Source organism: Chelonia mydas, chromosome 2, assembly GCF_015237465.2.
Source record: "Chelonia mydas isolate rCheMyd1 chromosome 2, rCheMyd1.pri.v2, whole genome shotgun sequence".
NCBI lineage: Eukaryota > Metazoa > Chordata > Testudines > Cheloniidae > Chelonia > Chelonia mydas.
This window is the reverse complement of record NC_057850.1, coordinates 80,712,759-80,730,687: the sequence shown is the minus strand read 5'-3', so window position 1 is coordinate 80,730,687 and position 17,929 is coordinate 80,712,759. Positions and strand designations below refer to the sequence as shown.

Below are 17,929 nucleotides of genomic sequence, written 5' to 3'. Positions count from 1 at the left end.
TAGATAGAAACAACTTCTAACGTGTACCTTCCAAGTGCAAATTTCTATCAACTGGTGAATTTCATCAGAGAGAGAGAGAGAGTTTGTAAATTGTATTGAAAATAAGATGAGCTTACAAGTGAAATATACATATTTTGTCCAATGAGGATGACATGGCTGGGAAAATTACATATGCAGCGGCATCAAAAAATAGCACCAGACTCACTTTGTAATCTTGCTGATACCACACCATTTGGTATTCACTAGTCCCCAGGTAGGCAAAATTAGAGGGACTTCAGAGAAGAAAAAAAAATCTACTTGAGGGTTTGTTTGGCTGTCTTCTAGCAGAAGAATAAAAACATATATAGTTAACTAACTAATTACTAAAACCAGATTGGTAGGAATGTTACTGTCACCTAAGTATTAGCAGTATGTAAACATTGGGGAGGTAGCAAGCTTGTTTATGGTGGTACAAGGGGCTATTAGTAGGAGCAATATGATGAAATTAAGAAGATATAAGGTAGTGATTCTCAAACTTTTGTACTGGTGACCCCTTTCACACAGCAAGCCTCTTTGAGTGTGACCCCCCCATAAATTAAAAACACTTTTTAATATATTTAATACTATTTATAAGTGTTGGCGGCAAAGCGGACATGGGGGTGGAGGCTGACAGCTCACGACCCCCCCCCATGTAATAATCTCGCAACCCCCTCAGGTGTCCTAACCCCCAGTTTGAGAACCCCTTATGTAAGGTGACTATCAAGTCAAGCTTCTTCATTCTGACAGGGATTCTCAAACCTTGTTGTAGCATGGATCGTCTTTTAATAGTGTTTTGTAGACAGTTAACTCTTCCATTTGCATTTGCATGGACCAACTCCTCCCCTTTTTGTGAAGTATTGCTTTTGTTGAAAATTAACAATAAGAAAATATTTAGGGTTAGATTTTCAGAAGTGATCAGCACTCACAACTAGGGAGAACAGGAGGGCAGATTCTTAAAGTGGAAAATAATGGGGCTGCTGAAAATATTTTGAAAATCTCACCAGTTATTTAGATGCCTAAATGGGATCTCTTGGATGCTAAGCTTTACTGAAAATCTGGAGTTTATTTTATTGTCTGAAAATCTTTATTTTAGCTGGCCCTTAATGCAGTTTAAAAGGGTAAAATGGAAAAAAGAGCCCACATCATGTTACCAAACAGTTCTCCATAGACCACTCTCTGAAAACTGCTGTATTTGACTATGGAATAGTATTCCAAGAGAGATGGTGGGAGTCTCCTCACTGAACCAAAACTAGGCCAGACACAATACTAGAAAATATATTTGATCACAATCCTGAAATGACAAGATGGACTAGGTGACCTAATATCTCTCTTCAATCTTCAGTGTCTGCTGTTGAGGTTTTATTTCCCTAGAAATTAGAAAACCTGGGATCTTTCATTAGGATAGATCTTGGCAATCTTTCACTTTGTAGTGAAAGGCTCATAATATATAGAAGACCATAAATTTGAGTCTGCCTCAGGCAGATAGTTGGCAGATATTCAAAATCTATGAACTCTTGTGTGAATATGATGTTAAAACTGAACTGTATCAACCTTACAAATGCATTGCTGTATTTACTGCTCTTTTATTCCCCCCCCCCCCCACCAGTAAACTAATTACAGTATTATTTCACTTTATGGCAAGATGAGAATTTTGCTTTCAAAAGAGATTGGAAATTGTTCAGTAAATCACTCTAAGAAATAGAATTTATAATTCTAACTACAAATGTTAATCAAAAATTGCTCTAAAACCAGATCAACTGCATCTGTCAAATTGCTGAAATTAAAAGCCTTCTTGTTGACCCTTTTTAGGTTATGTGGAAAAAAGCAGCTGAAGTTACAATAGGCAACCATAGAGTGTAATGACTTTCATAAACAAACAAGAGGAAACCAATATTTTTGGTTGTACAAAGTGCTTTTTATTTAATTATACTCAGGGCTGGTAGCACCACCTATTATTAAGGTTGCCTGACACTTCCCATTATAAGGCCCTGTTTTCAGTTGCTTTATAACTTTGCCAAACTTTAACTGTTTTGGGCTGAAATTTTGCATTCTAGGTGCTGGCCTCTGTTTGAATTTGTTTGGAACATTTCAACCAAAATAATTCCACTATGGAGAATGATGCTAGGGAAAAAATGTTCTTTTGCCCATGTTACAATTTTCTAGTGACTGACTTTGAAATGTTGCAGTGCCCTCATTATTTGGAGCAGGGACTTGAAATTTGGCAGGTGTGTGGCCCTTATGTCAGGAATATGTCTTTTGCCATCACTCTGAAAATCCACCCAATTTTTCCCAAGATATAAGACTTTGAAAAATTGCAGTTTGCACATTATCAGCAGTAACTTGCTAATGTTTAGCAACTGGGATCTCTGAATATTTGATCACTGTTTTAGATGTCCAACTGTTTAACTGTTTTCGTTAAATTTTGAGACCAGTGCTGGAGTTTCTTACAGAGCATTGTTGCAAAGAAATAGATAGTGTTTGAACCTACTACTTAAATATTCTAGCATAGCATGAGATTGCATATATTTTATTTTGTTAAGGTAAGTATCTCTGGGGCATAAGATAAACCTGAAAAGCATGTAGTTTGGTTACATACAATATAGTTACTTTAGAGAATTTTTTTTTTAAAATGAGTAGCCTCATGCAAATAATGGTATATCATACCAGCAATGACTGAAAGAATAAAATATACAACTTCACCCTTCTGGCATGACTGGTGCTTAGCTATGTGTAAACCTTTTTAATCTTCCAGGTTCTTATTCCCTTGGCTTCCACCCAGTGTGTTTGCTGAGTGTCCTTTTTTAAGGTCTACCATTTGTATTAATAGATTTTAAGGCCAGAAGGGACTATTATGATCATCTAGTCCAGGGATCGGCAACCTTTGGTGGGGGCCGAGGGATGTGCTGGCAGCCACTTCCCGCAGCCCCTATTGGCCTGGAACGGCAAACTGTGGCCAATGGGAGCTGCGATCAGCCGAACCTGTGGACACTGCAGGTAAACACACTGTCCCGGCCCACCAGCGGATTTCCCTTATGGGCCACGTGCCAAAGATTGCCGATTCCTGACCTTCTGTATAACATATGACTCAATTTCTCAGTTACTCTTTCTTCCTTACTCTCTGGGTTGTAGGAAAATGCTCTTTATCATGGTGGTAGTGGTAAAGATGTTACCTCACCCATTGTCTCTCTGTTTGTCATGACACAGTCATACAGTGTGATGGTGAATTTCCCTACCTTTACTGGTATAAAAAATCTGGTTCTGTAGATTGTAAATAATATTTACACAAATATTTAATTTGACTTAGTTGAATTACTCACTTCCAAAACAATTGGGAGGGGTGTAAACTTTGTTCCTTTCCCTCACTCCTCCTGCAAACTATTGGTACATCAAAGTTTTAACTTCAGATTTCTCTTTTTTTTTAAAAAAAGAGAAGTTTATTGTCTATGAATAATTAACATTTAATAGCAGACAAAAATAAGTCACTTTCTAACCTTATTCTCTTTACTTACAGAGGTTGTAAAAATTGTTAATGTGAATAATGTTGCCTTCTGTTGTGTGATGCTAATAGGAAACAGATCACTGTGGTTTATGAGGTACTTGCCCTTTTTGGTGCATTATAAATAGCTCACTTCAAATGATGTTTCCTCATTGATTTCCTACTATTTGACCAGAAACAACAGAGCAGGAAGAACAGTGGCTAAACATGAAGTTTGCAGTAGTACAGGAAAAAATTATATGACCTAGTCTTCCGTAGCCCTTAATTGCTCTCTAGGCTCCCTGTAGCTAAAAGCATTTTTCATTACCCTAATTTATCCTGTGCATCCCTAGCTCTTTGCCTAGGAGAGTAGCTAAGATTTCATCCCCGCAGAGGCTTTCAGCATACTCCTGAATATCTGTTGCCATGCCAGTCCTTGAGAAAAAGCAGACAAGGTGGGTAACATGATATATATTAATATTACATTATCCACCTTGTCCATTTTGTCATAAACGTCAGGCACATTAAGTGTAGTTGCACTGTAGTTCGTTGAAGAATTGCGCTCAGGTAGCTGGTTTGCGATTTTTTTTTTTTTTTTTTTTAAAGGGACGCCAACTTAAAAATAATCACACTTCTGTCTGATTGTTTTTAAGGTACTGTTGTTCCAAACTATCCACAATGAGAGGGCAGAATTCCCCCCCCTTTCTTCCCCGCTATTTGTCTGTACCATTTTCCCTTTGTAGTCAGTCAGTAGAACAGTCTTCCCTCTTGTTCATGGGAGGTCTTTCTTTTCCTCTGTTGCTGTCCGAAACAATTTGTTTGCAAAACCCAAATTGGCAGAGTATCCCAGGGACAGGTTTAATACCTGAAATTATTTTTGAAAAAATTGACTAGATTTCAAGTTGACGGTGCCCCTTTTAAAAAGGAAATGAGTTTATTTAAATTAGAAACTGCAGGACAGAGCAGTCCTACTATAGACTGTAGACTATAGACTATAAGTTTTGCAAACATATCTTTTAGCATTTACAAATTCATTGAATAATTAAAACAGAATTATTATAATACAGCTGGAGGTTTACTTTTCTTTAAATATTAGTATTTTAATTTGATAGAATTCCTCTTTTATATATACCCATACACACACACACACACACACACAAGCATATTCATCAGTGCATTTTGACTTTGTTGTCCAACGTTTCAGTGCTGATATTGGCAATCTAATTTTTTTTAAATAAATGCACCATCCATTTGTTTTATAAACCTGGGTAATTTCTCATTTATGCTGAAGAAAATAAAACAATTCTGTATGGAATCATTCAAGTCTTTTGGATACCAACAGCAGTGGTGGCTTTCACTTTTTCAAAAACTAAAATGAATGATGAAACAAGTGCATTGAATCAATCTACTTATTAAGTGTAAATGTATCCCATTCCAGAGAACTTGTAATTGGTTTTGAAATTCTCACTGTACAAAGGAATAGCTGTTAATGATTTTCTCTCATCACTTACCTACTTCTCTAGAGGTGTGATGTTAGTTTTACCCAGCAGGTTGTCACTTTGCTTCTTTGCACTTCAAAAAGATCTAAGGTTACTGATTATGACTTCGCTACTTCCTGTCTTATTGTTATGTACTTACAAAGGATTTGTAGTTTAAAACCATACAGTAAAGAATGCAAGTCAAGTATAAATTCCTCAGATTTGCAAGTCTATAAAGTTTTCATTTTTCCCTTTCTTTTGAAAGTGAAATATTTACTGCAGCCTATGAACATGGATGGCGGAAAATACTTCATATTATCCACTTCCCACTCCAGGCATGAGGTGGAATCAAACTTAAAAACAACTCATACATAACTGTAGTTTGACTTTCCTCCAAAAATGTGGCAAATGCCTCTTAACTCTGGAAATGATGCCATCTAAAGCACAAGTCCTTTCTAAACTAAAATCAATTTTGCACAAACCTGTTTGTGCAATTGTTCCCTCCCAGAATTAACACAGGTTTTGATGTTGCAGTAAAGTATTACTTAACTTCCCCTGCCTTCCCTCCTTTCAGTTATTACTGCCAAACATACATTTGCCTGTGAGGATTGGGGACTCTGCAAGTGAACCTAGTGTAAAATCAGTAAAAATTTGTTCGGTGAGCTGCTTTTCTGTGCGATGGATTCCATGCTTTGTGGAATAGAATCTTGTGCTATAGAAGAGTCATGCCAATTACTGTGGTCTCTTCATTGAAGCCACCACAGCTAGTGACTGGGCTATGATCTATATTTGGATGGGGTTGTTAATTGGACAGGCATTGAGTAATGAGTACTTGTGTGAAGAAAAATAGTTAAAGCATTGGATCAATGGGTATGTTGCAATTCTAATTTAACATACAAATTGAGAACATAGCCTTCAAAATTCAAAATAATTATCCTGCTTAAAGGCAGGGAATGGACCATTCTCTCCTGGTTGTTCTGTTAACTTAGGTGCATGGAGGGAAAGACTGGAAATAATAAAGCAATAGTACAGTTGCCTTTCACTGCTGTAGTACATCTACATAAAAACAATCATAATTCATTTCAGCATATCTACTTTCGTTTGTAGTTTACTGTTTGGAGTACGCACTTGAATAGCACTGAACAAAATGTACTCCTTGAAGATAAGAATTGCTGTAAATGTTCGTTATGATGAGAACAGCATGTACTGAACAAGCACGAATCATCTTAAAACTCAGCTGCTGAATTAAAGTGGATGAAGATTGAGATGAAGCCTTTTCCCCACCCCTTTCTTCTTTTTAATGTGTATATCTGTTTTCAAAATCAAATGTACAGATGACTTTTTTTTTCCCTAAACCATGGTTTAAAAAAAATTGTACATCAGTCAGGTGGCAGTTATGATTTTGATCGAGCTGGTGATGCCTTTAAAGGCGTGTCTTCTAAGATTTTTGAATTCATCATTCCCATGGATGGTGGGTATAATAGGCTAGAGGAAGCTAAGCTTCCCCTGGCACAGCTGCCACTGCTGGATGCCTGGGCCGTGGTGGCCCTGCCTGCACTCTACCTCTTCCTCTTCCTGCTCCGCCCCTTCCCCGAGGTCCCCACCACCCGCTGCTGCCTGATGAGTTCCTCCTCTCTCCCGCTCTGAAGGTCCACACTGCTCGCCGCATCCCTCCTCATGCCCCCTCCCCCACGAGCCCCCCCTGCCTGCCGCTCGCGTCTGTCCTCATCCTCCCCCCGCACAAGGGAGGGGAGCGGTGGGCTGGGGGGCTGAGTGGTAGGGGTGGGGCCTGAGGCAGAGTGGGGGTGGAGTGGGGGTGGGGCCTCAAGTGGAAGAGGCAGGCAGGGAGCTAGCCTCCCCCAGGGGAAGCTTCACCAGCTGCCCACGGTCAGTCTTGGTGGATGTATCTTCACCACCCATAGCACTGGCAGAAGCCGTAGTGTAGAAAGGGCTGTGGAGTAAACATTGTTCCTCTAAGTCAGCCTTGTCTATACCCATTAGAAATTTCAGGTTCCAAGAGTCTAACATTCTGGCACTCCCAGTAAAGAGAATTTGAATCCCCATGTTTAACAAGGATTTGGATTAAATATTTGAAAGACGAGAACTATCTGGTGTTTTGTTTGACCTATTTCTAGATGATCCTCTTGTCTATTCTGAATTTAAAGACATGAGGCAGTAATCATGGGCTTGATAGATTTTGAATTCAGTTAACACTGTTCACTTGTTGATATATCAGGTGTGGCCAAACTGTGGCTCATGAGCTGCATGCAGCTCTTTTACAGTTAAAATGTGGCTCCTGGAACTCCCCAAACCACCATTCTCTGCCTACAAGACTGGGCGGGGGGGGAACTTGGGGCTTCTGCCCTGTGGCGGCGTGGTGGGATTAGGGGCATGAAACTTTTTTTGTTGTTGTTGTCAATTTCATTGTCATTTACATCCAGGGCATAAGAGAATCTTAGGTCATTTTCTAAGAATCAAAGGTTACAGGCAGCGATGAGCTGCCAAAATCTTAACAACCGGTTCCCTATAATAAGTTGTGATTTAAAGGATGTGCCCCAGTATATATTTTTTGTACCAACAGGGTTACCATATATCTATTTTCCCGGGAGGAATTTTTAAATTTTAAAAATTCCTCCTGGACAGCGATTTAAGAACCAAAAAGCCTGACCTGTCCGCGAAAATACGGATGTATGCTAATCCTGCCGAAAGTTCTTTTTTAAAAAGATGGGCCTGAACTAGAAATGAGCTCCGTTTCACATGTGTGGGTCCCCGCCACTCCCTGGGGGTGTGGTAGGGTGACTAGATGTCCCGATTTTGGGTTCTTTTTCTTATATAGGCTCCTATTACCCCCCACCCCCTGTCCTGATTTTTCACACTTGCTGTCTGGTCACCCTAGGGCATGCACATGTGTGGATCCCAGCTGCTCCCTGCCCCCTCATTGAAGCAGGTGTGCAGGGTTACTGCCCTGGGAACCGCAGGGCACCAGTGGACGTGGGGCCAGCTGCAGACAGGGGCGTGGGGCAGGGCTAGCTGGAGGCAGGGGGTGCAGGGCTGGCTGCGGGCAGGGCAGGGGGTGTGGAGCTGGCTAGAGACAGGAGGGTGCGGGGTTGGCTGGAGGCAAGAGGGTGCGGGGCTGGCTGTGGGCAGGGCAGGGGGTGCGGAGCTGGCTGGAGACAGGAGGGTGCGGGGTTGGCTGGAGGCAAGGGGGTGTAGGGCTGGCTGGAGACAGGGCAGGGGTTGACTGGAGGTAGGGGCTGGCTGCAGGCAGGGCAGGGGGGTGCAGGGCTGGCTGGAGATGGGCTGGCTGCGGGCAGGGCAGGGGGTGTGTGCGGCAGGGGCTGGCTGCAGGCAAAGGGTGCGGGGGTGGCTGGAGACATGGGCTGGCTGCGGGCAGGGCAGGGGGTGCGGCAGGGGCTGGTGCGGGCAGGGCAGGGGGTGGCTGGAGACGGGCTGGCTGCAGGCAGGGGGTGCGGGGGTGGCTGGAGGCAGGGCAGGGGGTGTGGCAGGGGCTGGCTGTGGGCAGGGGGTGCAGGGCTGGCTGGAGGCAGAGCAGAGGGTGCGTGCGGCAGGGGTTGGCTGGAGGCAGGGCAGAGGGTGCGTGTGGCAGGGGTTGGCTGGAGGCAGGGCAGGGGGTGGCTGGAGACGGGGGCTGGCTGCGGGCAGGGTGGTGGGTACTCACGGGGAGAGCAGCAGGATGCAGCCCAGCCCCAGCAGAGCAGCCGGGGACCCACCAGGCAGCAGCGGGAGCCCCAGGGCCAGGGGAGCAGCAGCAGCAACAACAGGGCTTGTGCCCAGGGCCAGGCGGCAGCCCAAATGGCTCCCCCAGCGCAGCACCCCCGGCGGCCAGAGGAGGAATTACATCACTTCCCGGCCGGAGCCCATCAAAGCCTCAGCGCCCCCTGCAGGGAAGCGGGTTAACAACCAGTTCTAAAACTGCTTCAAAATTTAACAACCGGTTCGCACGAACCGGTGCGAACCGGCTCCAGCTCATCACTGGTTACAGGTATTTACTTGCACAATGCTGTAATGCGTGGCTCTTACCTCCATGTACTGAGCTACAGCTCACTAAACACTGCTTCTAAATCGTAGTAATAAATCTGCACTCTCATTACAAAACCCTCCTGCTTGGATGGGCATCAGGACAGCGTGCTCCTCCCCAAAGTAATGACAGAGAATTGCAGCCGCCTTGCTGAGAAGGAAAAGAATTTATAGTCTATCCTATGTGGAAGATTGGCTGGTGAAAACCAACTCAAAGGATAAGGAAAAAAAATGCATTAATCATGCATGGCACGAGAGATATTCCAGGCCGGGGGTTTTATAATAAGTGTGTGTGTGGGGGGGAAGCTCTAGACCAGATGGCGGGCCACAAGACATTTTGGTGACGTTGATCGTCCTCAGGCACGGCCCCCCGCAGCTCCCAATACCTGCGGACAGTCAACGCCACCAAAATGTCTCGCGGCCTGCAATCAGATTACCCTGATGGGCTTCCACTACTCTAGACCCCTACCTGTACCTCGGTGCTTTACATTGGTAGGTAGAAGGCACTGGGGTTAGCTTTTCTGAGGGGGTGAAAATATCTGACACTAATCATGGAGGCAAGTTCATAATTAACAATTCCTGGGCTTTATATTTTTGTGCGTAGACTTATCCCATGCACAAGAATCCCATTGCAATAGCTGGTGATTTCCTCTATGTAAATCCTGCATCTGACTCCATTGTCTTTTCCTCCAATCTTATTTTATGTTTCTGAAGTGTTTTGAATAATTTAAATGGTTTAAAAGTTTAAAAGCTTTGGGATATTATGACTACTACAGTAGTGGTGCAGCTTGTACAAACTTCATGTGGGAGCTCCCTTGTAGGGGTCAGCTCTAGGAGTCCTCAAAGTCATGAGCATTAGAGGCTTGGAAATATATATATTGGATACAAATCCATTCAAGACCTCTGGTCTGTGATGGAAGCAAGACTACATGTCAATGAGTCAGAAATGATAATAGGCAAATGGGTATTATCTTAAACAAAATGTCTGTACTGAAGCTTTGTTACGGTCTCTCCATAAGTACACTAATGGTAGGATGGCTGGATGTGTAACCCTCAGCTAGGTCCAAAACACTAGCAAAAATGTAATTTCCATGGTTACATTTTTCTTCTCTCCCTGGAACTTAAACATGATCCTCATCATATGCATTAAATTTACCTTAAATGTACCTTTAAAAGACATTTAAAAAATCTTTTAGAATATATTTCAGAGGCATAAATGTCATGAAAATTTTTTAATATTTGTTTGATATTTTGCAAAGAGCATTTTAATCTGATGCTTGGAAAGAGCCTGGGGATACTAATTTATTTTACATAAGTCAAATACTGTAGTATTTAATGTTAACATATTTCATTGCATAAAAGTTCAATTAATGAAAGGTTTCCTTGGTAGATTCCAAATATCTGGTTTATTGTAACAGTAACCACACAAATTGGCTTAATAGTCTACCTAAAAAATTTGTCTTAATGTGATTTTAAAAAAGAGACACAGCAAAGACAGTAAAAGTTTAACGCAGCTGTTTCAATTATTGCTGTCTTTGACCAAGATATACTTTTACAGTACATAGTCCTAATGTTACAAAGCTTGTTTTTTTTATTCCCCACTTGATTTCCCTCCTAAGAATAAAACATAGACTCTGCTGTATTTCTCCCACCTGTGCTTACTTGGCCCTTTGAAGGGCTTCAGATTTTTACCTGGAAGCCAGCATATTAGTAAACCATACGTGAATGTGAAAGCTGAGCAATTTTGTTTACTTTGTGCATCTGATAGAGGACTGATGACCCCTATGTAACTACTTTAATAGTCACATAATCCTTCACACAATTCTATCAAGGGCCCATTGGAGCTTTGCCATTTATTTAACTGAATATAGAATTAAGCCCCAAATTTTCTCAGTTAAATAATAATGTTTAGTACTCTCTCTCATTTAATGTTTATGAAGTGTTTTATGGAGGTAGAGTGCATTGTTCCAGTACTTGATCTACAACCTTTTGCTGTACAAAGGACTAGAAAACTTTTTTCGTTTGTGGTTTTTCAAAAACGGTGTTTTATTTTAGCTTTGAAAAAAGATTTCAACTTTATTGGCATCACCAACAATTTTTATGGGATTTGGGGAAGAAGTCTATTTGCATTTTGAATAGTACATTTCAGCTAGGACTTATATTTACAGCATATAAGAGAAAACGCTCCGTCAGGTTTTGCTTTATCTGGTTTCTCTGTCCTCCTTGCAGACGAAGACTCGCTTGCAGAAGTGTTCGATGACAAAACGGCTTCGGTCCCATATTTTACGGGGTGAGTCCAGAACTAAGCAGTCAAGGTCATAGTGGTGCCGATAAACATAAGGAGTCCGTGAGTTCTAGTGTCTCAGATGAAGCAGTTATTCTTGGCAACCGCAACAAAAGAACACTCAGTCAGCTATAACCTTTTGCTGTTTTGATTGGGTATGCTAGCCGTGCAGATTCCAGCCTGACTTCCACTTGAAACAGGTCACTGAGAACTGTGCCAGGATCACTTTTATACTGTCTGGGAGCAGTTCCCAGAGAGCCGTGCCCTGCTATGATCTGACTTGTGCTGGCTTGTTTCATGAACTACACCCAACAAAGGACTATGTTTTAAAAGGAGCCCTAAGCAGATAATTTCTAGTGTTCCTGTTTGTGACTGTTGAAAAGAATGAAGCACACCCCTAACCATGCCCCAATTTATTGATTTCTTTAATCAACCTACAGTGTGCATTACAAATGAGAAACCAGAAGGCTTTCTGCACTTTAAACATCTATATGTATTTGTGTACAGAACACTATGTATTGGGCCATCTGTTCTGGGTTATACCGATGCAACCTCATCAAAGCTAGTGTAGCAGGACAGAATCTGCTTCATTGTATGGGAAATATGCTTCATTTAAAATATGTTTTCCCCAAAAGCAGGTCTCATATTTTTCTTCACAAGTGAACATTTTATGTCCGAACTGGAAGTATGCAAACACAAAGGGTGAAATCCTAGACGTAGGGCTTGTCTACAATTTAAATTTGTTGCAGGTTAACATGAGGTATTTTGCATTAAAGTACCTTGTGGTCACAAACCATTTTTTTTTTGCAAGTCATCTTTTTAATGTGTGTTATTAAATCCACTTGGAAAGTGAGTTACTGAGATGTGGGTTTACACTCAGCAAACTAGATGTGGCTACATCCCCATCCGGAAACAACATTACATAACTGCCAAGTCCTTCCACTGGTATCCTATGCTGCTTTGATGGATATCTATGTGTCGTCTACTGCTCCAGGGTCATCCTGACCAGATGCCACTTCTCCATTTAAATGCTGGTGTGCAGCCAGATTCTGTCTTTTGTGATTACAACTGCTGCAGGGTTTGCAGACCTGTCATACTCTACTCTTGATCATTGAACAGTTGTGCCTCATGCTTCAGCATGGTCTTGTGCTGAGGTCCTGGACTTCATTGCTCTCTGGGGAGAGGAGCATGTACAGGCCCACCTGAATTCTAGCCATCACAAAGCACAAATATACAAACAACTGTCTGGAAAAAATGAAGGAAAGAGGGTACAACTGGGACCCAAGCCAATGCTTTAGTAAAGGAAAGGAGCTCCAACTGGGTTACAAGAGTGTTGGGGACAATAATAGGGCTCTGGGAGAGCTTGCAGAGTCTACATCTTTTGTAATGAGCTGGACTGTATATTTGTGAGAGATCCATTGCTGAACCATTGTATTTGGTGGACACCACTGATGGCACAAACGAAGAGGAGGAGAGTGATAATGAAATCTCCAATCTCATCAACCCAGTGAACTCCGAGACAAACACAGTTACGTAACACTTCTTCTCAAAAGAAAGTTATTTTAAGGGTATCTACTCCTCCCCCACAAGCTATTGCAGAGTTCTACAAATTTGGCAGTGCAATTTATGCTTATCCGTGGGCACTAAAGAGAACTTAAGCTAAAAATAGTGCTCTAATTTGGCATGGAGATTTCATGGCAATGCATCTCTCTGGAGACATGCACATGTAAATCATGTTTCCCTTTTTGCTCCAGCAGCAGCTCTGGAGACACCATTGTGACAAATGGCAGCATGGCATATTTTCCCAGTTTTGCCCATTGCCTTGTAGAACAGAATCCTTTTTTGCCTTTTGGGAACATGCTTCAGGGTAGCCAAAGTAAGCATAGTCTACAGAAGTGCATGCGTAATCATTAGCCTACATCAGCCAGTGCCCTCTCTCCCTACCCACCAACCTCCATCTCACTGGTTACCTACAGGGGTACACATGCAATTACTAGCCTGAGTTTGCTGCACTATCTTTAAGTAGCCTCCACCTTGATGTCTGTTGTGCTTTTCACGTGAATTACCTCTTTCCCCCAAGTTGGTAGAACAACCACCCACTGCATTGACCGCACAGACCCAGGGCCCTGCACAAATGGGGAAGCTTGTGAAAACATCTAACTATCTCCAAGCTCATCAAAGATGTGGGGAAAGCCTATGAGAATGGAATTCCACAATGAAGGAAAAAGCAACGTTTTAATGACTGTTGGCATGAAGACTTCAGTTTTGACAATAACTAGTTTTCCAGTTTTCCCCCATAGCAGTGACCTAGGACAGGAGTGTTAATATTAAGTGAATGGCTGCCCAATCTGCATAGGAGGAAGGAGGAGCTCAAGGAATGACCTATTGAGTGACCTTTATGTATGAATCGCAAAAAAGGAAGGAGTGGATGGAAGGTTTCCTGAAGCATAACAGAGGAGAGAGAGAGAAGGGCAGGGAAATAGTTAGATTGCACAAGCACAGCTGCTGGGGATGACGGAGAGGCAAATCGTCCTCCTGGAGAACATGGTAACTTTCTGGTAAAGGACAGCACCATTCTCTGTGTCCCCTGCAGCCTCTACCTCTGAAACTTCCACTTTCTGGGATGCATCATTCACTGCAACAGTGCCCAGAAACAGGTCCTCCTCTAGGCATTCTATGTCACAGAACAACAAAGAAAACAGTGGAAAATGGGAGATTCACTTAACGCCTTCACCAGCAAGGGAGAGGCTCTTCTATCGCTATCCCACATCCCAAGATGCGGAGAACAGTTATGAGTGTCCTGTGTACATACATTTGTGATCCTGGGTCAGGACCTTGTCTGCATGCTATTCTTTGTGACTTCTGAAGGGTTTTTTTAAAATCTCTCCTTTTCGGTTTGTGCAGTGTTATGTATCTTTAGCTTTTTACTACTCAAAATTGTTTACATTGGTGTTTTATTTATTAAAAATACATTCTAAATGTCTTTGTAGTCATGGCTTTATAGCTAGAACAATTCGAGAAAATACACTCGTCCACTGCACTGAATTGTTATGGAATTCATGAAAATGTCTGTGTAACAGGGTTCACGACCCACCCCTCTTCCTGGGGCCCACCTGTTCTCACCTGTGCTTCAGGGTTGTGAAATACCCGTGTCTTTATTTACTTAAGGTTGTCCCACCACCAGTGTCTATCTATATACAAGCTTTACAGCAGAGTCAGCCTTCAGCTAGGAGGCCTCCAACTCCCTCCCTGACTGACTTCTCCCTTGCTGCCCCCTGCCTTCTGGCTCCCTCCCAGCCTTTATAGCCCTTGGCTTGTCAGGCCAGAAGGTGTTGCCATTCCTCAGGCCGGCATCAGGCCTCTTCCATCAGCCCCAATCTGCTTCCCTTGATTGGAGCTGACTGGGCTAATTAGGTGCTTTTGCACCAGCTCCCTGCTACAGTCCACCTTTACTGCACCTTCAAATGCACTACAATAACATCCATACATACGCTATGTTAAAATTCCCATAACAGATACTAGCGTTCCCGTAAAAAGAACAGAAGTACTTGTGGCACCTTAGAGAGTAACAGATTTATTAGAGCATAAGCTTTCATGGGCTACAGACCACTTCACTGGATGCATAGAATGGAACATATAGTAAGAAGGTGGAAGTTGCCATACAAACTGAAAGAGGCTAATTAAGATGAGCTGTTATCAACAGGAGACTTATCTGCGTGGACTCCTCCTGAAGGTTGAAACAACAGACTGGACTTCTGCATAGTTTGCTTCCGTCGACGTGCACGGGCTGAAATTGTGGAAAAGCAGCATCACTTGCCCTATAACCTCAGCCGTGCTGAACACAACACCATCAACAGCCTCAGAAACAACTCTGACATCATAATCAAAAAGGCTGACAAAGGAGGTGCTGTCATCATCATGAATAAGTTGGAATATGAACAAGAGGCTGCAAGGCAGCTCTCTAACTCCACATTCTACAGGCCATTATCCTCTGATCCCATTGAGGATTACCAAAAGAAACTACACCATTTGCTCAAGAAACTCCCTGAAAAAGCACAGGAACAGATCTGTGCAGACACATGCCTAGAACCCTGACCAGGGGTATTCTATTTGCTACCTAAGATTCATAAACCTGGAAATCCTGGACGCCCCATCATCTCAGGCATTGGCACCCTAACAGAAGGATTGTCTGGCTATGTAGACTCTCTCCTCAGGCCCTACGCTACCAGCACTCCCAGCTATCTTCAAGACACCACTGACTTCCTGAGGAAACTACAATCCATCGGTGATCTTCCAGAAAACACCATCCCGGCCACTATGGATGTAGAAGCCCTCTACACCAACATTCCACACAAAGATGGACTACAAGCTGTCAGGAACAGTATCCCTGATAATGTCACAGCAAACCTGGTGGCTGACCTTTGTGACTTTGTCCTCACCCACAACTATTTCACATTTGCGGACAATGTATACCTTCAAATCAGCGGCACTGCTATGGGTACCCGCATGGCCCCACAGTATGCCAACATTTTTATGGCTGACTTAGAACAACGCTTCCTCAGCTCTCGTCCCCTAACGCCTCTACTCTGCTTGTGCTACATTGATGATATATTCATCATCTGGACCCATGGAAAAGAAGCCCTTGAGGAATTCCACCGTGATTTCAACAATTTTCATCCCACCATCAACCTCAGCCTAGACCAATCCACCCAAGCGGTCCATTTCCTGGACACTACAGTGCTAATAAGCGACAGTCACATAAACACCACCCTATTCTGGAAACCTACTGACCGCTGTACTTACCTACATGCCTCCAGCTTCCATCCAGGACACAACACATGATCCATTATCTACAGCCAAGCTCTAAGATACAACTGTATTTGCTCCAATCCTTCAGAAGAGACAAACACATACAAAATCTCTATCAAGCATTCTTAAAACCACAATACCCATCTGCTGAAGTGAAAAAACAGATTGACAGAGCCAGAAAAGTACCCAGAAGTCACCTACTACAGGACAGGCCCAACAAAGAAAATAAGCCACTAGCTGTCACCTTCAGCCCCCAACTAAAACCTCTCCAGTGCATTATCGAAGATTTACGTCCTATACTGAAAAATGATCCCTTACTCTCACAGATCTTGGGAGACAGGCCAGTCCTCACTTACAGACAGCCCCCCAACCTGAAGCAAATACTCACCAGCAACCACACACCACACAACAAAAACACTAATCCAGGAACCTATCCTTGCAACAAAGCCCGATGCCAACTGTGTCCACATATTTATTCAAGTGACACCATCACAGGACCTAATCACATTAGCCACACTATCAGAGGCTCATTCACCTGCACATCTACCAATGTGATATATGCCATCATGTGCCAGCAATGCCCCTCTGCCATGTACATTGGCGAAACCAGACAGTCTCTATGCAAAAGAATAAATGGACACGAATCATAACATTCAAAAACCGGTAGGAGAACACTTCAACCTCTCTGGCCACTCAGTAAAAGATTTAAGGGTGGCAATTTTGCAACAGAAGAGCTTCAAAAACAGACTCCAGCGAGAAACTGCTGAGCTTGAATTAATATGCAAACTAGATACCATTAACTTGGGTTTGAATAGAGACTGGGAGTGACTGGGTCATTACAGATATTGAATCTATTTCCCTAAGTTAAGTATCCTCACACCTTCTTGTCAACTGTCTAAATGGGCCATCTTGATTATCACTACAAGAGTTTTTTTTCTCCTGCTGATAATAGCTCATCTTAATTAATTAGCCTCTTACAGTTTGTATGGCAACGTCCACCTTCTGTGTGTGTGTGTGTGTATATATATATATATGTATATCCTCATACTCTATATGTTCCATTCTATGCATCCAATGAAGTGGGCTGTAGCCCATGAAAGCGTATGCTCTAATAAATTGGTTAGTCTCTAAGGTGCCACAAGTACTCCTGTTCTTTTTGTGGATACAGACTAACACGGCTGCTACTCTGAAACCTAGAATTCCCATATGTGATATGAAGAAAGCTTTGCTTCATTGCACGTACATACTCAGATAAGTGCAATAATTCTGATTTAAGCCTTATAAAAATGCATACACATTGATCACAGGTGGCCCCTGAGTTGCCTCCACATGTCGTCATGGCATCTTCTCTGACTATTCAGAATGTTTAGCAAGTCTGCCAACCTACTCCCATCTTCCAGGCTCTCCCTCCTGCTCTCACAGTGGCTGTGCAAAGCACAGCAAGCAGCTGTCCTAAGAGGCAGATACTTCTCAGTAGCCTCCAGCTTCGACATCAGACTCCTCCATCTGCCTTTCAGTCTCCCAAGTGCATATTCTACTGTCATTCAGCACAGTAGAGGGCATAGTCAAACAGTTCCTTTTGCCCATCCAGTTGCCCAGTAAAAGGTTTCCTAAGCTAGAGAAGAAGAGAGTAGGCTGGATCTCCCAGAGTGACTGGAAGAATGGCAATGCCATCAAATATCCGTAGAGACCATAGGAGCAGAAGTTCCATTTTTCATTCTAGAAAACAGTCCAGCATTTTAAAGATCCTGGAGTCATGGATCTTTCCAGATTATGCTATGTAAATATTGGTGAACTGACCACAGTGCTCAAACAGACCTAGTAGCG

General features: G+C 42.8%; 1 protein-coding gene across 15 annotated transcripts in view; it reads left to right on the top strand.

Annotated features, from left to right (window-relative positions):
- Positions 1-17,929, top strand: part of GREB1L (GREB1 like retinoic acid receptor coactivator) — a 224,323-nt gene that overhangs the window by 58,186 nt on the left and 148,208 nt on the right. For 12 of the 15 annotated variants that reach the window (XM_043539772.1, XM_043539769.1, XM_043539768.1 and 9 more), the window contains one exon: positions 11,239-11,299. The exons of the other annotated variants lie outside the window; for them this stretch is intronic. Coding sequence is in view for 7 of the 12 variants with exons in the window: in XM_043539768.1 (XP_043395703.1) it covers positions 11,239-11,299 (61 nt within the window). In the remaining 5 variants the exon portion in view is untranslated. The remainder of the gene's footprint in view (positions 1-11,238; positions 11,300-17,929) is intronic. 15 annotated transcript variants of the gene reach the window in all.